The 20,411-nt window shown below is 41.5% G+C and overlaps 1 protein-coding gene across 1 annotated transcript in view; it reads left to right on the top strand.

The window, feature by feature from the left end:
• The window catches only part of LOC109323076 (von Willebrand factor D and EGF domain-containing protein-like), a 333,209-nt gene that overhangs the window by 272,652 nt on the left and 40,146 nt on the right, over positions 1–20,411 (top strand). Inside the window, exons 23-26 of the mRNA XM_019554480.1 lie at positions 4,871–4,966; positions 5,799–5,894; positions 8,138–8,233; positions 13,488–13,583. Coding sequence (XP_019410025.1) covers positions 4,871–4,966; positions 5,799–5,894; positions 8,138–8,233; positions 13,488–13,583 — 384 coding nt within the window. The remainder of the gene's footprint in view (positions 1–4,870; positions 4,967–5,798; positions 5,895–8,137; positions 8,234–13,487; positions 13,584–20,411) is intronic.

Below are 20,411 nucleotides of genomic sequence, written 5' to 3'. Positions count from 1 at the left end.
CCTAACTGGAACCATTATTGAAATGCCTACATTTGTATTCGTGATATATTTCAACACAGTCCTGGCCGAAAAGTAACTCTCATTCATTTCATTACTTTCCTGTTTACTGTGATCTGGCCTGCAATACCATCCAGGTAAAATAGCTTCTTCGGTTGTCCTGAAACATTTATGAAATACAGTCCTGTGTGAAAGGCTGGCATAAGCCCACACACTATACTTTTTGGCAATGTATAGGTTTATTGCTAGCTTTTTGCCCAGGCTTTTACCTTTTAAACTAACCTTTCAAGTTTAACAATGTACACCAGATAGAGTTGAATGGAGAGGTCTTAATTGACTTTTCAGCTGCCTAGAAGGTGAGTACATTTCAGCTAAGTCTTCAGTCACAAAGAGCAATCTGCATTGACCCTGTTGGGTGGCTGCAAAAAAAATGCTCAGGCACTTCCATCTGGACTCCTCCAATTTGGCCTAAAAAGACCCCTAGACACCTAGAAGTGGGCTACGGCATCTACTCAGAGGTACTTTATATCATCCGCCTAAATACTGCATTCATACATAAGCTCTTGCAATCCAAACTAGTGCTATGAGGCACCTGTATTCCACCTCAGTTCCCAATTCCTTAGGTAAGTTCAGACTATGCCTACTGACTGTTTGATGCTGAGGACATGCATTCAACTCAGTATAAAAAACAGCCAGTGGGTCTGCTCCATACCTTTTCCCCAACAGTCAAGTTCGAAATCATTTGCCCAAAAAGCGTGAGACCTGGATTCTGGACCCTCCTCATCAGGGGAGGGGATTCAAACCAAACTCCTAAAAAAGTGCCCCAATCACTAGCCTATGAGCTATGCAAGTGGAAGGGAGCCGGTCACCCCGCTTTGTAGAGGGTGGCTTATTAGGCAATGAGGACGTAGGCCAGAAGGAGAGCGAACAAGGGAAAGCATAACTATGTAGCACGGTAGTTATGGTATTTGGGAGGAAAGGATGATGGTGGTGGTTCTAGCTTCACTTACAGAGTTATTTCTGTTTTTTTAAGCAATGACTGTCTAATATAAAATTATTAAAGAGCTGTGTCAGCACAGATCAGAACTAAGGGCTTAGGAGTCCTCATTGCTAGGCCACAGTGCCAGGCCTTGCATTGCTTGCTCTGTTTTAGGTCTAAACTTGCATATCATGCATACCTTCACCTTATATCTCACAGCTATGTCACTTAAACTCAAAGGCTTCAGTCCACGTTTGTTCAAATAAAAGATCATAGTGCTGGATGCTGGCCGGAGCCTCAGTGATCTTATTCAATCTCTCCAGTACATTTTTGAACATGCTTTTTACCTAAAGAAAGTTTTCTCTATTCAGCTGTGCCAGAAGAAAAATAATTTATAATAGTAAGAAACACTTTCCAATGAAGTCGCTTCTGATGTGCTTTATTCTCTCCAATGCTAAAAAAGAACTGTAGATAAGTGTTATCAAATATGGAGCCTTAATTTATAGGAAATTATCCACACCTTCAAGTGGTAAAATGCATATGCTGTATCACTTATATTTTAAGTAACAAGTCCAAATCGTTTTAGCAAATTGCAGACTTGAGTGTCCAAATAGAGAAAAGTATGCTGCAACTGGTATTCTCAGTGTCCCCAGGCTATGGAAAGGGGATCTATAAAAATGTCATGAACTCATTTTAAAATAAAAATTAAACACTAGAGAAACACTTTTTTATGGGACAAGGTAGTGCCAAGTGGTTTTAAACAAATAAACCTAAGTGTTCATAGAAAACAGCGCATACATCTCAACTTGTCATCTACAGATTTTAAGTGATAAATACATAGATACATTTGACAGCAAGATTGACCATTTGTAACACTAGTTCTCTCCTTATATAATTTTATCCCATGACTTTTTGTTCTCAAAAAGTTTGAGAACAAAAACACTACAATCCTTTTGTGCAATTTATAAAATGTTTTTGGGAAGAAAATGTTCCATAAGATAAAAGAAATAAGTTTGAGGAAAAAAACTGACATACACAGTATATTTTTTCTTACAGCGGGAACAGTTTACTAAGTAAAATGTTATTTTCCACAATAGGTCTTTCCCTCGCTCCTTCTGTTTCTCTCTCTCTCTCTCTAAAGCTACAATGTTCAGTTCTCAACCTCTGCTTTTCACCAGCAACCAAATTGCTTTCACACATTTTAATATTAAAATGTCACAATATGTGTAAAATGTTTTGCCATCAGAAACATGTTATTTTTCTAACAATTCAGATACATCTTAATATGTGGAGAGGACAGGAGAACAGAAACCTGCTGAAGCAGACATGTTTCCTTCGTGTATTGCTGACAAAATACCGAGTGAAAGATGGAAGAATGCGACCAAATGCCACGCAGATGTTACACTTAGATTGACCTAATTAGGGTTAGCTCAATCTAAGTGCTGATCTGAACAGACATTTGGGGAGATTAGATGGGGCAAAAAATGGCTAGCCTGATCTAATTTTGTTCACTAGGAGGTGTACTAATTTTGATTGGGTAAGGCTTAGCCCAAACTCATGAATGTTTGTACCTGTTTGGAGCAAAACCCTGGGGCTGGGAAAGCACAGCCACTTACCCCAGTTCTGGGACTGTGCTTCTCCTATACCCACCACCCTCATTAGGCTATTTTTGGCTCCCCGACGTCACCAGCTCTGGATGGTCAGTACCCCGGGTCAGCTCCTGCTCAATTCCACCAATCCCCCACCCCAGGACCCACCAACCCCTTTCTCCCACCCCTGCTAACTTAGATTGGGTTCCTGGCGTGGCTCCAGGCACAAGCAGATAACTGCACAAGTGGGGGTCTATCTACAATCATGCAACTTAAAGTAAGATGAGTGATTTTATATCACATCTAGGAATATCTGCACATACTCTTAATTTAAACTGCATGCCACAGCACTTGGTCTCATGAGTTTTATGCAACCATCTTAATTAAGGAAATAAAGCACCTTGGCATATCCTTTAAAAATCATGAGGCATTTCAGCCTCTTTTATAACTGTATACACAGAAAATCTCACTGGTCATTTCTGGTTAATAAGGCCAAACTTGCTTGCAAATATTAGTCCCACATGATAGTCTTTTAAAAGGGTGAAATGGAAAAAACCCTGTCAGTGTACCTATTTCCAAAGTAACAAGACTGCTGTGACTGAGTAACATGCCAGATAATTTATATTAGGTGGGATTTAAACATATAATTTCCTCTTTTGCTTTGCATTTTGTGAGCAAGCATTAAGTAACTGAGTGAGCTTTAGAGAAGGCCCTTGCAAGATATTGGTTGCAATAGTTACTGTATAAATATAAAACATGGAAGCAATATTAAATTTCATTTTCTCTCTTCCACCATTCATTTTCCTGAGTATTCATTATAGCAGGTTTACTATAGCTATAGCATGAAAACCTAAAAGTATTTTGAACCACCTACAGTTTCTCTAATAACTACTCTACGTAAATAAGAAGATAAAAGTTTGTGAAAGTTTTATGCATCTAAGTTATAGTGAACTTATATAAAATCTCAGCAGCAGTCCAATAACTGTTTTTTGAAGGTTGAATTGTTAGAAGTACTAGATACTGAGAGGTGTAAAAATAGAAAGAATTTGTACATAATGTTTGCACCACTGCGCTTTTGAACTAAAACACATTGATGGTGTTTTAGTTCAAAAGCGCACCGCTGCCATTTTCTCAGTGCTGACGCACATTTTGCCATTCATACAACTGCATGTGGCGCAGCACCAGGTGCGTCAGTTCGCATGCGGAGCAGACTTGATTAATTGAGTCTGCTCTAACGTATCAGATCTCTGGCACATCAGAGCAGCCAGATGTATGTGTATAATGCCCTTAGGTTGCAAGCTGTGACTGCAATATTGTTTCTTTAACCATCTCTAGCTGTCACAAGAAAACACCACACCAACAAAACAACATACTCCTTAAAAAATAAACTAATTTCCCTCATCCTGTTGGGAACTTTGTTAGAGGTGGGGTTTAAAATGAAGAGATTTTATAGTTTTATAGAATGCACACAAGAATCACAGCTGCCTCTGTTCACAAGTTGAACCTTCAAAGTTTGCCAGATACAACTGGCTAGAAAGACCTTACTTTCAAAGAGATACCTGGAGGCTCAAGCAAATGATATATTTCTGAGGTTTCAGTACTTCCCAAGTTTCTCTCTAGGTCTATGCAATACGCTTGCTTGTTTTCTTTCTTCTCTCAAAGACATTAAACTGTACACTGCAACACCTAATTATTTAGGGAAATTGTCACCTATCGCTTTGTTGCTTTCTCTGCAGACCCTCGGCTGCTGAATAAAAATTCTTACCGCTACTTAAAATGATGTCATTTTGCCACAAAATTTCCCTGAAAAGCCACACGAATCAGAGGAAGTAACTGTTCCATCTTTGGTTTAGTATAACTTCTTCTGACACTGCGCAATATATTCTGAGAATTCACCAGTCAAGTTTGCCGAGGGAAAAAAAGGCAAATTATCTTCTCTTATTACTTGCACAAGCATTCATTTCATTTTGAGTCTGCTCAGGCTACTGAGAAACAGCTACTTCAAAATGTACACGCTCAGAACCTTAACATGGGCATTAATATGCCACAGTCACTCCCATCCTAATATTTTATCGCTTTTGCTCGGTTATTCCTACATTATTAATGTGTTAGCTATTTTTTTCCATGTAGCATTATTCTTGGCATCTACAACAGGGAGGATTAATTAAAAGTAACAATAAAAGGGATATGAGAAATAGTAGCAAGTTCTGGGCTCATAACTGCATAGAACTGTGTTTAATCAACTATACGATATTGAAGTTGTGTTCCTTTTCTCATGCCTCTGCTTATTTGTGCCTTTGTGTAGTGTTGTGTGATCCACCTTGTGATCATGGAGGAACGTGCGTGGCTAAAAACACCTGTTCTTGTGGTTATGGATTTGTTGGTCCAAGATGTGAAATAAGTAGGTACACATTTATTTAGTGTTTTTGCCCTTTTCATGCCTAAATTTGGAGAAAATGATATGACACAAGAAGTGCTTTTGTTTGTCTGCATTTTGCCGCAAAATTCCAATTGAATACAGTAGGGAAATCAAAGTCTAATATATTTAGAGCATTACAGTGGCTGAAACATCTCTCAGGATATATTTTCCACAAGCACATTTGTATTATGTAAAAATATTCACATCCATATGAACATTTGCTACATAAAAGCACCTCTGGTAAAGAAAAAATATTTACGATAATGTTTGTGAAATTCAAGGTTGTGCAAGTGAATGCCGTAATACTAATTCTGAAAATACAAAAAGGCAACCATAGCTATTAAGATTCATGTTACTGTGCACTACAAGCTACAAAACTGGTTCAGTAAATAGAACATCTGAAAAAAAATCAGCCTTCAAACCCCTCCATATTAGTTGAATGGCAAAACATATATTATAGTTTCATTACTGCAGTCCTTCTGATTTAAATATCAGGTTGTCCTTGACAGGAAAATAATTTTAGTTCTGCACAGAAGTAGCTTGAATACTTAAGCTAAGAATTTTAGATGCAAGGCTTTGTCAAAAATGTGAATGGTGAACTTAAAAAAAAAAAGACACAACCCCCACCTGCCCCACCACCCTCAGGGAATAGACATTCAGTTCTCTGTTTTACCTATTAAAATCCAGAGTAATGCTGTTATTTTACTAGTTGCTACAGGTTATGTCATGATATTGATAGGAGAATCTGGCCCAAACCTTTTGCAGATTAAGGTTTTATTTATTTTTTAATTGCAATGTATTGTTTATTTTGTAGTGGTGTGTAACAGGCACTGTCACAATGGTGGAAAGTGTGTGTCACCAGATGAGTGCAAGTGCAAAAATGGATGGAGCAGCCCCTCTTGTGAAACAGGTAAACATTTGGAAAGCATCCATCTTTCCTACATTAATTTCCCTGTCTGAAATCCACAAGATTTATACATCCTGATGTTTGTCCTGGAATTGCTCAAAAAAATTAAAATGGAAAAAAGAACTGGGAACTAATAATGGATGACTCTCAAAAGGTTCAAAATTTGGGTTTAGAGGACAACAGATCCAATCCTCAGGTTCATATAACAGACCTGGAAATCTCAGAAACAGACAATTCCTACTGGGTTTTAAGCATTTCTGAGTCTAGTATTTATCCTGCAGCTGCACAAAATGAAAAGAAAAAGAAGCTCTGAGAATTTTCTAAACCCCAGGGAAAGAAAATAGTTCAATTGTGTGCCTTAAAAAAGGAAAATTGAATTTTACCATTATTTCAATTTAATATGTTCATATTAGGCCAAATCAATTATACAGTACAGTTAAAACTAGACAAAATTATGTATTCTCTACATAAAACTGCTATTTTCTTCTAGGAAATAAGAAAGGGGTTTTTTGTTGTTGTTTCTTTTAATGAGAACAATTTTGTATGTATAGAATCTGGTTTTAGTTTGATTTGTTGTTTGCTTTCAATTTTTTTAAAATATGTCAATGCAAAAACAATGTTGCTCTTTTTCAGTGCTCTTCCCCCAGGTTCATGAAATAGTGATCAGCAACACTTTCTACATAGCAAAACCACCACTGTCACAGATTGGCACTCTTGTTGCATTCGTTGTCAGCTGAGGATGCAGACAGAAGTGTAGCTTCCCAGCTGTAACTGAGAATGACCAAACAGAAGTTCACTATTGGTTCCAGGGGGGAGGGAATCTAGCTGCTGACTGGGAGCTTGCAGCTGGTTTCCCCTAGCAATGGCCCCGCCTCTCTCTCAACCTGTCACTGTTTCTAAATGGGGGGGAGGGAGCAGAGGAAGCTCATTCTAGGGGGTCCTTCCCCAGCACCAGAGGTTGGGGTGGGTGAATTGGAGACCCCGCCACCTCCTAGGAGGGCTCCAATTCACCCACCCCACACTCCAGCTCAGGCTGAAAAAGTCCCAAACTGAATTCCCTGTGCTCCCTTTCGTCCCTCCCATTCTAAAAACAGCTTGAGCCTGGTTGCCAGCATAGACACAAGGTACAAAAGATGCTATGTTTTGAAATGTCTTCATCTGAACCCTCATGCAATGAAGGTTCAGATTTTCACCCTATCAACCATTTTTAAGTGGTCTGCAGCTGTGCACTTGTGTTTGGTCACAGCGATAGACTCCCTTTTTTGGCCAGATTGGGCAGATATTGTCACTTCTTTCTGTGTCCTAAGAAGCAGAACATCAATGAATTCTCCTTCAGCTGTAGATGTACTGCTGCTATTCCTGTATCTTCCCACCAGAAGAAGTGGCTTCTAAGTGTAAAAGAGGGTATCCAAGTGAGCCAGGTGGAAGGATATCTACTTTGTGAATCCCATCAGAGTTAGACAAATACCAAACATGTCAGCATTGTCAGGAGTTTGCTGGTTGTAATCTTGTGCAGTAGCAGAGACTTGGCTACCTAGAGATATTACCAGCAGAAGAGTAGGGTAGGTACATTTGGAAGTTTAGGCCTTCTGGTATTAGCTTTCCCATGAATTGAATGAGGGCTTTAATAATGTACAAAATACAATTCAATTTTACAGGTGATTATTACATCATCTGTAAAATCATCATTTGGATGAAAGGATTAATCAAGTCTGCTGGAGTGTGGTAATTACTGCACTCCAGCAGACTCCAGTGTCATGCGCACCAGCATCCCTGAACTGAAAAACAGTGGTGGGGGTGCTTTAAATAAAGCTTGTTCAATGAGCTTTAATTAAAGTGCCCCCACTGCCATTTTTCAGCACAGGGACGCTGATGCATGTGAGGCTCCGAGCGCTTTAATAAGAACGGCTCTCAGAGCCACTGTAATTAAAGCACACCTTGCCCCCCACCTCCCACCACTTCCTCAGCAGATCTATAAATGCCCATAGTATCAAAAACATTCTGCCTTATTGTAGTCTTTCTAAATTCTTTGCAACAATTGCAGAATTGCTCTATAATTTTTCTGTAGTCAAAAAACAAATGAAAACTAAGAGCTGGCATTTTTCAAGGGGTGCCTTGAATCTAAAAAGGTTGAAAAACACTGCTCTAATTCAGTAAAATGGATCACTCTTCTATATATGAAGATATGAAGAAAGAACCATCATCTAATTGATTTAATTAATTTATTTTTCTCTGCTTGTTTACAGCAATGTGTATTCCTGTTTGTCTAAATGGAGGCAGCTGTGTACGTCCAAATTTGTGTGTTTGTCCTTCTGGTTTCTATGGTCCCCAGTGCCAAACGGGTAAGCAAGTTCTATACATTCTCTATGTACTGCTAAGGAATCCAGACTTTAACGTGTAGGGTAAAGGATTAAGCCTGAAATTGTAAAATATCTCTTCTCTTTGGTGGCTTGTATTTCCATGCTTAGCAAGTTTATGGATGACACCAAGCTAGGTAGAGTAGCAGATACACAAAAGAGTAGAGGAAGAATCCTGAATGACCTGGATAGGCTGGAGAAACTGTCCCTAATCCATCAGATGAAATTTAAGAAGGACAAGTGCAAGGTCCTGCAGTTGAGACAGAATAATTGCATGCACAAATTCAGACTGCGGAATAATTAGCTAGACTGCAGTAACTGACTGCAGTACTGACAGAGTTGATTCAGGCTAGATATCAGGAGACACTACTTCACTGTCAGGGCGGCTAGGATCTGGAACCAACTTCCAAGGGAAGCGGTGCTCGCTCCTACCCTGGGGGTCTTCAAAAGGAGGCTAGATAATCACCTAGCCGGGGTCATTTGACCCCAGCATTCTTTCCTGCCCATGGTAGGGGGACGGACTCGATGATCTGCTCAGGTCCCTTTTGACCCTACCAATTATGAAACTGCAGAAAAGGACCTGAGGTTTAAAATGGACCATAGGATGCATGGGTGACTGGTGCTATCTTAGGAGGGAGCACGTGTCCCCTCAGTGACCAGTCAGTGACCAGGGAGGAGCAGGTGCCCCCATAGCCAACTGCACAGGAAATGGCTGCAGTGCTCCCGAAGTGGCCGCGGTGCTTCATCCGGCTCTCCCACTCCCCAGATGGTGCTCACAGGGGGGGCACCAGTGGTCCTGCCTGCCCCCCCGCCCATCGCCTAAGCAGGAAGTATTGCCTGTCAGGGGTGCACCAGCACTCTCAGGGGGTGCAAGTGCACCCTGTGCATCCCCTACACATCGCCACTGATGAGATGAATAATTGTCAACAATGCCCTTGTTGCAAAAAGAGCCAACGGGTTTGGAAAATTAAGGGAAGGTGATTCTTCTTCTACTCTATTTAGCACTGGTGAAGCCTCAACTGAAGTACTGTTTCTAGTTTGGGGTCTCACACTTCAAGAAAGATGTGGAAAGATTGGAAGGAGTCTAGCAGAGAGTGACAAAAACAATGAGACCTGAAAAAAATGGTTTATGAGGAAAAACTAAAAGAGCTAGGATTATTTAGCTTGGAGAAGAAAACATTGATAACAGTCTTTGAATACAGGAAGAGCAGTTACAGAAAAGATAAAAATGAAGTTATAAATAATTTCCTACTGATAAATTTAAATGTAAAATATAGCTCTTCTCTGAAAAACATGTTCAAGTTCTGATCTTACTCTCGGGTATGTACTACTTATATTACAGATGGTCAAAATGCATCATCAAAATGATGATATCAACAGGGATCCGGGTTTCCATTTCCCATGGAAAAATGGAGGAAACCACATATTTCCCCCTTTACCAGAAAAAAACATGGATTTCTCATTTTCCTGGAGAAACCCACAGATTTTCTACTTTTGCAAGGAGCTCTCTGCAGGCTGGCAGAGTTCCAGCCTGCAAGGGATTGGGAGGGTGCAGGAAGAGGGTGGTATATGCACACGGCTGCCAGGCAGCCTGGAGAGCAACTCCTGCAGGTAAGTGGGGTGGGGGGAGATTGAGGCCCCCCAGTGGGGGAGGGAGGGAGTTGGGCAGGGCTGGGGCTGCTGTCCAGCCAGGCACTGCCTGGGCATGGGTCCTGGGACCTGGGGCCACAATGCGTGGCTGCAGGGCCTGTGGGGAGCAGGACAGGGCTGCAGGCAGCCTGTCTAAGGGGTGGGGGGGCTGATTCTCCACCACTGCACACTCTCCCAAAGGGGCCTGTGTGTGGGGTGGGGGGTGCACTGCCCGCTGCAGGCTCGGCCTCCTGCTCTGCTGACCTTTCCCAGGGCCTCCACAACCTGGTGCACCCTGGTGCTGCAGGGGACAGCAGGGCCATGCAGGGATCTCATTGCCACTGCAAGTTTCATACTGCCTTGGCAACATGTCCCCTGCCTGCGCAGTATCAGTGAGGAGCAAAATGCCATGCTGCCACCCCCACTGCTGCTGCATGCACAGGGGACACATCACCAGGACAGCATGGAGCTCACAGCCCATGTGGCCCTGCTGTTCCCTGCACCACCAGGTCACACCTGCTGGGCCTTGGGGGTTTGGGGGAAGGGCAGCAAGGAGGGAGCCTGAGCCCACAATAGGCAGGCACGGAGGTGGGGGGGGAGCTGGACTCCATGCTCTGCTTGGCTGCAGCAGCCACTAGGGTGGCAAGGGGTCCCTGTGGCCCTGGGTCCCTGGCCCCATAGTGCTGGCAGCTGGGAGCCCCCTCTGGCAGGGCTGGGGGGTGGGCAGAGGGCTGGGGGGGTAGCAAGAGGCACCAGCAGGGCTGGGGAGGCTGTGGGGGGGGAGTGGGAAGCATAAGCAAGTCCAGGGGGCTGTAGGGCAGGGGGGGTGAGGGGCATTTCATTTTAATTGCGGCTTTTGGGGCTTGGGGTTTTTTATCAGCCAATTTGCAATTTTTTACGAGAGAATTTGTGGATTTTTATCACAGAAAACCAGGATCTCTGTTTATCAACAAAAAATATAGTGACACATCACATATTTGTTGGGGCAACATGTGCCAGTTAGAATGAGTTGGAGCAGACTCATTAATAGAGTTCTATCAATTAGAGTGCTCCAGCAACCTCAGTGTCACATGTATTCAGCATCCTCACATTTGAAAATGGCAGTGGGGGGTACTTTGAATAAAGATTGTTGAAGTAGCTTTAGTTAAAGCATCCCCACTGCCGTTTTGAAGTACAGGATACTGAATCCATGAGACACTGTGGGTGTTTTAATTAGAGCAGCTCCTGATCTATTTAAAATGCCCCTTCTAATGCCCACTGCAGAGCATGTGTAAAGACATCCAAAGGTATTCTGATGGTAGCTTTCATTCAGTATATCCTGTTGAAGCTATTCCACTGTGAATAACTAATTAAATACTAAATGACAGAGAGAGAGTATGCACAGCAAGATAATGGCCTAAAAGTTGGGATATTAGCCCATTTACATTGGCAACAAAATTTACAGGTTTCGAACCAGGCTCCAGTGAATTTGTTATCTCCTCCATGATTTTGTGAAAGGCACCTATGTCCCCTTTGAATCTATCTCAAAAAGTCAAAATTTTATGCTAATACAGAAATGAATCACTTCAATGCTACAAACTTTCAGCTGCCAAAAAATTGCCCATTATAGCAAAAATATGACCAGTTCTAGTCATAAACTAAAACCAGAAATTTTTTTAAGTTGTGGAATTTCAAGAAACAGACCCTTTTTTTACACATGAAAAGCACCTGTTTGCATTTCATTAACTTACTAAAGAGTCTGCCATTTTCCACCGACAGCAGAGAAGCTCAACATCTGCAAACTGTGGAGACTGCCAGCTCCACAATTAGCAGATCAATATTTAAAATGTCTCTCTTACCACTCTGCTTTGACAAATACCTGTAAGCATCGAAGATCTATGCCCCAATAGTGTGCTTCCATTAATTTTGCAAAGCTACACAAAATGCACATTTCCATATCCAGCTTATTTCAAACTTCTCAAAGTACTTTGAAGAGTAAAAAAAAAATCATCTCTTTAAGAATGTCCTCCTGCCAAAGGGAATAAAACAAGATGTATGCTGTAAAATAGAGCTGTAGCTAGAGCTAGTCAGGAGGATTATGTTTTTTGGGAGGAGAGAAGGAGAAGAGGGAAACAGAGGAACACAAGACTGACAGGTTACATGGTGAGCAGTGTATTGGTATCCAGCAAGGGTGATTCAGGTTCAGGCCTGATTTGGAACAATCAGGAATGAGAAACTGCTCTGGTCCAGGCAGAACAGATGATTGAAACTTGCTCTCAAACCCTCATGCTATTGTTCTAGGGCACCTATACACAGGACGAACATCTGCTCTGATGTGTGCTAATTAATATGCATCAAAGCAAACTTGATTTATCAAGTCTGCTGTCAGCCTGCTGGAATATGCTAATTAGCACACCCCAGCAGCCTCTGTGTTACATGTATTCAGCATCCCCACTTTTCAAAATGGCAGTGGGGGTGCTTTAACTAAATTCATTGAATGAATTCATTTTGAAGTATGAGACACTGAATACACATGAGGCTCTGAGAGCCACTCTAATTAAAGCGCCCCACCCCTCTACCCCAGAGGATGTGTAACACCAGGGTGCTTAGTAAGAGTGTAAGAGGTATGCTCTCACTTGTAAGTATTTTAATTTGTAGAAAAAAATCTATGCCATGTATTAGACATTTAGTTTCTCCTGAGAGAATTGCTGCTCTCTCAATAGAAACCAGGAGTGTATTAGTGTTCAGCATTTTTCTCTCACAAAAAAAATGCCCGTTCTGGGAGAAAAAGAATCAAAAGACAACTAGATTTAAATTACTCCTGGGAGAGTTTCTCTTTGAAAAGCAAATGTCTGTACATGCTTCCTTCTGAAAGAACCCACAGCACACTACTCCAGTATCTCAAGGTGCTTTCTTCCCCACCAGTTCCCTGGGACTGTGTGTCTGCTCCGTCAAGTAAGGAGCAGAACATACCCCCTTTACAGTCCCCACACTATGCTACAAGGAGACACCAGCTGACCCTGAATAGCATGGGTCAGCCAGTTAGGGCTGCCCTGTGCACTGATGCCATCTGTCTCCAGGCAGACTGAGAGAGCCTTCAGAGCATGCTGAGATGTGTGTATAGGGTCCCCCTACACCCTTTCCCTTGCATAGATTAGCACTGCAAACTCTCTGCTCTTCAGAGGATCAGCATTCGAATGCCTATTCAAGATTATCTGGGTCAGTTTTTCTACTAGGAAAACAAATCCAGGAGAATTTCTCCAAGCCATTTGAATGGGTGTACACAGCCTATGGTTCAGCTTCTGAAATCTCAATTAGCCCCTGAATTATTCCAATGAATTCAGTCTGGAGTGTATTGGAATTGCTCTTGGTTCTACTGTAGTCCAGTGTGGAATGAGAGGTATGTAGCATCATGTTACAGGAAGGGTCTTCACCTCATTCCTTCTTATTAACAAATAAATACCTCCCTTTCATCAGGGTGCCAGAACAAAGGATGCTAGTCTCAGTGAATTACCCTACATTTTAAAGGACACTGTCAGATTTACAATACTAGATTTCAATCCACTTTTTTAAAGAAGAGAGAGATTGTAATTCTAAACTGACCCATTGTATTTTTCTTCCGCTCCGTTAGCTCTTTGCAACCCTCCGTGTAAGAACGGTGGACACTGTATACGAAACAATGTGTGTTCCTGTGCTAAAGGTTATATGGGAAGAAGATGTCAAAAAAGTAAGTTATAGTATTTCCATTCACTTTTTAAATACTCTGCTTCAGAGATGTGGCTTTGCCTAAAAATCTTTTCCCCCATGCATGTTAAATAAAACATTTATCTTGGATTAATGATTTAATCTTCAATTTTTATACCACAGCACGTATATCAGTCATCTAGGTGCAAAAGACAGAGCATCGCCATGTACCAATACATTAATGAAAATACCACTATGTCAAGCCAGTATTACGGGCAAAAATGTTTTTCTAGAATCCTTTCTCTGTCTATTGTTATATATAGATATAAGTGCATTTAGATTGAGTTACACAGTCTATGTTTTGAAAGGACTTAATTATTGTGGATTAAAACTGTTGGAAGAAAAAATTAAAGCTAAATCCAAAGCAGCTGATAGAGATTCTTAAAATGTCAGATCATCCTTCTAGCACAATTAATACAGTTGGTTAATAATGGTTTTTGCATTGCCTTTGTTCCTATCATTGACAACTCCCTCTTCACCTCAGCACAGCTTTTCATATTTGATTCTTCTGTTCTAAAGGGAAATGTGTTATTTTGGCATTTTTACTGATTCAGCTGTACTTTCCAGGGGCTGTCATGAAAGCAAGTTTAACAAGGGTAGGTGAAAACTTATTTTTTCCCTTAACCAGCTTGAAATTGGCAAAAGAGGAGCTGTGAAAACAACCTCTTTTGGCAGCAAGGAATCTGTACATTTCCAGAGCACTTTATTTTTCACACACAGAGTAAAAAGCCAGTGAAAAATTCCTTCCAGCAACAAAAGCTCTCTCAGTCCCCATACCACAGTATTCCTTTCCTTCAGCTGAGAGAATTGTGATGCACCGTTCCTGCCTGGCTGCAAAGTACAAAATTGAATAGTTTGCTCTGGCAGGAACAAGCTGGAGGGAAAACAAACAAACAAACAAAAAAAAACCCTTCTGTGTGCCATCTTGTTTTGAGGTCAGGGTACATTAGAAAAATGCTGTTCCCAGCTTAAAATATACTACCATTTCTCAAAACAGATCAGCAGAAAAACGGTTGATAATAACTGCAGCTTTAGGGAAGTCTCTCCCTGAGTTGTCCCAACTGCTACCAACTCATACAATATTGTTTCCTTCCACTTTCAAGAAGTTTACAGGGTTTTGCTGCCTGCCTGGGTGTGCAAGAATATAACCTAATTTTTTGTGACTATCAAAAAAATGTTGTCCTATCTTATCCAAATAAAATCCCAATTCCATTCAAAACCCATAACTAGCACTTAACAGTCTGTTTTACACCACTGAATATTACACGAAGGATATTCGTTGTCTGTCACAAGGACAAAGATACACACTAAAGAACAGACAACAATCCCACTACCTTCTGGCAGCTTACCAATCACTGACTACCAGTGGATAGGGGCTGACTAAAGGATTTGTTCCTTCTTTCCTGTTTGCAAATGCTGTGGAGAGTTTTAGCAAATGTATCATTCATAATTGCTCAGGAAAGGGACGTTAATATGGACCCAAGGGTTGTTCATAAACTGTTTGTAACAAGTATCGGTTATTTTAGCTATATAATTAATAACTTTCATCCCATGATAGGTTTTGTTCCCTGACTGTTCCCTCATTATCTCTGCAACACCTTCTATTGGCCTACTGGACAAGGAAGGTTTAAAAATCACTGGGATAAAAGATTTGTCATGGTCTCCAGGTGGAAGCATAATTGCATTTGGGGTGCCTGAAGACAAGGACATCCCAACAAGAGTGACAGTGATGCAGCTCCCCTCCAGGGGTGAAAATTGTGCAGGGAGCCTGTTCAGTGTGGTAGACAATTGGCACTGGCAGAAGAATGGAAGTTACCTGTGTGTGTAGGTAGACAAGACTCCCAAAGGTACACAGGGTGTAATGACTAATTCTGAGATCTTCCAAATGAGAGAGAAACAGGTCCCAGTGGATGTGACAGAAATGAAAGAACCTATCATAGCCTTTGCCTGGGAACCAAATGGGAGCAAGTTTGCTGTGTTGCATGGAAAGACTCCACAAAATTTTGCCTCCTTTTACAATGTCAAGGTAAATGGGAAGACAGAGCTCATCAAGATGTTTGATATGTAGCAGGCAAAAACGATATTCTGGAATCCCCACAGGCAATTTGTAGTGTTGGCTGACCTCAGAAACATGAATGGTGCCTTTGCATTGTGGTTAATACATATAATTGCACCATGATGAATAAAGCTGAACACTAGACAGCCTCAGGTATCTAATGGGATCCGACAGGTCAATACATTGTTACTTCTATGTCTTGGTGGAGTCACCGGGTGGACAATGTGACAATGTCTATGAACCTCCAGAAGAACAATAAAGATCACTTTTGCCAGCTGCTTTGGAGACCCTGACCTCCTATCCTGCTCAGCCAGGATCAGATCAAGCAAGTTAAGAAGGACCTAAAGATATACTCCAAGATCTTTGAGCAAAAGAGCTCTGAGCTAATCTAAAGCATCAGAGGAACTGGTGAAAAAGAGATATACAATGATGGAGAAGTTCAGATGGCATAGGCACTTTACATGCAACAGCAGATCAAATGTTTAGAACTTCAAGAAGGGATGCATACAGATGAGCTGGATAGCCATGCAGATGACTCGGAGGAAGAGACCATTGCATTTTCTATCAATGAAGAAATGATTACCATTATAGAATCGCAGTCTAATAAAACCATGCACCACCATATTTTGTACTGAAAAGAGGTTTGTTCATTTTCAGAAAGTCTTCATCATCTTCAGAATTTTTAGGCCAATTTCTCTCACTCTGGATGGTGAATGTGCCAAGTTCTCTCCATTGTGACACATTGCTGTGCCTTTAAAAACTATTGCTTGCAGCAGCAATATTTGGAAGCCCACATGGTGAGGGGGGGAGGGCTGACGAATCCCCGCTGGCAGGAAAGGCTACAAGAGGTGAAACAAGGAGGATGCTAAGAAGCACATATGACAGCAGTGTGTATAACAGAGGTCAAAGGCCAATGAGAAAAAAAGCACAGGAAAGCACACATGATGAGGAGGCACATGGTGGGGAGTGTGGGGCAGATCACAGAGTGGGAAGCATGGGAAAGAGAGCACAGCAGTACAGACTGTACATGCTGTACAGACCAGGGATCTGTGTCCCACACACATATATATCTCCCAGCCACCGACAAGTTGGACAATCCTGGTTTAGATACATATATATAAATCTGGATCCTCTCTTGACTCCAGGAACTGTTCCTTTTTCTATGGTTAGGGTGCCTCTAATTCTAATGCTTTATTCTGGTGCTGATTATCTATACAGGCTGCGTGCTTCAGTGTTCAGAAATCTGTGGTTTGGAGAACTTCTGTCATTCTGGTGACATTAGGTAGACACCTAATTGAAGATGATAGGACTAAGGCTGTGGAAGAAGAAGAATAGAAAAGAGTAACACATTAAAGTAAAGTAGATTACTTCTTGGTGATGAGGGTTTTTAGAAGCTGTGGGAGGCTTTGCTGTCTGGCTCTGAGATGAGGATATAATCCACCTGTGCCATGGTTGAGGATTTTTAATTTCTTTCAGGATTTATTACTTGCTGTAGTAATTGCACAGAGCTAGTAGATATGCTTATACAAAAAAAAATGAGGAAAGAGAAAGAGATAGCAATAATCTGCAGCAATAGGCTGTAATGAGTTACTAGAAGAAAGTTTATTCAGGGTTTAGTAAGACGGGAGCTCCCACTTGCAAACTATTGGGCATTTATACGCATGCTCTGGAAGTGGGAAGGGGACGCTTTAATTACAGCAGCTCCAAGAGGGACTCTGTTTAAAACTCCTGGGGTGTCTTATGTATCAGCATCCCTGCGCTGAAAAATGGCATTTTGAAAATGAAAAATTACTACTCGCTGCACGTGCATAGGTACCCACTGGGTCTAAGTACAGGTTACTTCTAGGTGGAGGGTTACCAGGCATACCAGTTGTCTGCTTGCTAGCTCAAATTCTCTCTTTTTTTCTGAGAGAGTTACAACCACAACCAGTTCAGCCAAGATTAGAAATTATATCATCACAGAACTCTCAAAAAACCCCCATTTCCTATCGCATTGTGCCTGTTATTCATTTCTGTAATAAAATAAATTTGAAGATTATCATTGCACTCTTCTAGGCCTCTAGCATGCCCCTCCCCCTCCCCAAAAAAGTTCTCAGCGTGGATTTAGGATCAGACTCTCTCCTCCATGTGGATGTAAATCAGGAATAGTCCCACTAGACTTACACCAACAGCACATCATTGTGCAGGATCTAATCAGTCTCTAGCATAGTGAGTAGCTATCCTGGAGGTTTTAGAAGGGAAATGTGTGTAGATGGAAAATAGGTTGCTTCCACCCATCCCTTTTATAACCATAAGGAAACACCTTCTTGACTTTTTCTGTGCATTCACAAAGACACACATTGCACTTCATAACTGAAATCCAGAGCAGGGAAAGTTAGGACTCTCATGAGGTAAACAAATGACACTTTTTGCTGGGACAAGTCTTTGCCAGTCTGCCAAGAGGGAATTGTGACTGGAGGCAAAACGGAAAATGAATCCAAGAATTAAGAATGCTTTCACTTTGTGCACTTATACACCCTATTTTTGGCATTTTTCCTTTTCTTTCTTGTCAATAGTTCAACCAAAGAGACTAAAAAGCAAAAAAAACCTCATTTGTTGTTTGCAGCTTCCAATTTTCCACTGAAGGGGCAATTAGTGCAGAGGGACCATTGGAGCAGCCAATGGAAGCATCAACGGGAAGTAAAGTTATTCTGATTCTGTAGAGCCACATACCTTGGGATTCCACTTCCTGTGTTTTGCCTGGTGCATTTCTAAAGAAATCGGCCTGGCAGCTGCAATTTTGAGAGACAGGGAAGCTGCTCCATGCCTTTGTCATTCAGATTTATTTGTTCTTGTTTCCTTAATGTAAAAGGAAGGGCATTCAGCTTGAAAGTGTGTGTTCATTCTTTATGTAAACAAACTTAGCATTGAAAACGGTTATGTAAATCACACCGATGTGATTGGCTGACAGCTTGGAATACAGGGATTTCTCAAACTGTGTGTTTACTGACAAATAGCTGCACTGTGATTATGCAAACCAGACACCCACAACCAGAGAGAGAAGAATGGCAGAACTGACAGCAAAATGTACAAGTATGCATCCATAACTGAAAAGCAGTTCTCACTGGCTGAGAAGCCCGTTCCCTCTCATCAGTCTTATTCAGCATAAAGGCAAATACAGACTGTCCCTTTAAATTAACTCGCTTTCTGGATCAGCATTACATCAAACGCACTTGCACTGCTTAAGGAATAAAGAAAAGGTGCTTGTGTTTCATTCCCTTTAAGGAAAGTCCAGAGGAAAGACAATCTCGGCACTTCACTTCCTTCTCTGGGGCTTTAAACATGCTGCTCACGCTGACACTTAATATAGCCTTACACAAATTAGCAACAACGAAAATGTTGTAGGTGTGCGGATATTTATTACATGCATCTTAGCAGGATCGTTTTTAATATTCCTTAAAATACTAAAGCTAATAAAAGACTTGTTTCATCATTTGTTATTAGAATGGAGGTTTCGTCTACTTATTTACCCATCCCAAGGGGCAGCGCACCATATTGCCGGTGACTTTTCTCTGAGTATAAAGCCTTGACATGGCTCCCTCCGGAGCTCATCAGCAAACAAAGGCCACTTGAGAACAACACAGAACATCCTAGTCTTCCCCTCCCTGGCAACGCCAAGCAAACGTGCCAGCTGAACTCTAATCGCTTTTATGGCAGCACATCCTGTTGCTTCTTGCCTGACCACCAAGCACTCCAGGTTTGAGAAACTGCTTTCATTTGAGAGACGGACCAAACTTCTGCACAATTCTGTGTTTCTATGAAGTCAGTAGAAAAACTGGGGCACAATCGCACAAGCCCTGAATCACTTTGAGTCCTGGGTCTTGCAGGATTAGGTTCTAAACTTAGTAGATAACTATTGCTTCACTCTAATAATTCCTGCAGTCAGGATTTATAGTCAAAACACACCACGCAGTATCACTTCGCTTTATGCGTCCAGTCCTGCTTTTGCTCAGCCACAATTCCATAAGGAAGTTGTTTATCTGAGAGAGAGCTAGAGGCAAACTCATTTGGAAATGTGAACATGTGGTTTTCAAAGGTTGTCTTTTGCCAAGAAGTCACACTGTAAAAGTCACTAATTTACTGTATTCCCATGTGTGCTTTGCACAGCTAACAGCCCTGTGCATTGCATAAGCAGGATGTTTTAGGGTCTACTGAATTAAACCTGCAGCAAGTTATCTTTTTGAGAGCTGGAAATATACCCTCAAAAACATCTCTATTCAGCAGGACACTGCTGTAGTTCAGGGACAGTGGGAAGGCAATGCAGGGCTCAGTTGAGACTTGTTCTACCTGCCCAGGCAAAGGAAAAAAACAACACAAGAGCACCTCCTCACTCTCATCATGGACACATCTATTATAAATCACAGGAAAAGACATACAGCAACCTATTGCTACCTTTTCAAACACAGGTAGAAAGGAAATTATCAGTGCAGCCGATCTGGAAGCAATTTGTGATGTGTGTCAGGCACAGGATTCCCTGAAGAAAAAAGGAGAATCATGGACTAAATGTGAGGGAGAGGGAAGGAGGATCCCTTTATAGGAATGTATATCATCAGCTGTTCTGATGTAACTGTGATGTCTGTTCACTCTTATATGGGGACAAGTGAGCTAGACTGCTGTAATTTTAAAACGGAATGAAACGGCTCATAATTTCACACAACTATAACCGTTATATTGATCCACAAGCTCAGACTCACAATCTAATCTGTCCTCAGCTAA

This window comes from Crocodylus porosus, unplaced genomic scaffold (assembly GCF_001723895.1).
Source record: "Crocodylus porosus isolate Cpor-Errol unplaced genomic scaffold, CroPor_comp1, whole genome shotgun sequence".
In the NCBI taxonomy this organism is placed as follows: domain Eukaryota; kingdom Metazoa; phylum Chordata; order Crocodylia; family Crocodylidae; genus Crocodylus; species Crocodylus porosus.
Note: the sequence above shows the minus strand (reverse complement) of the source record. Positions and strands in the feature narration are given on the sequence as shown.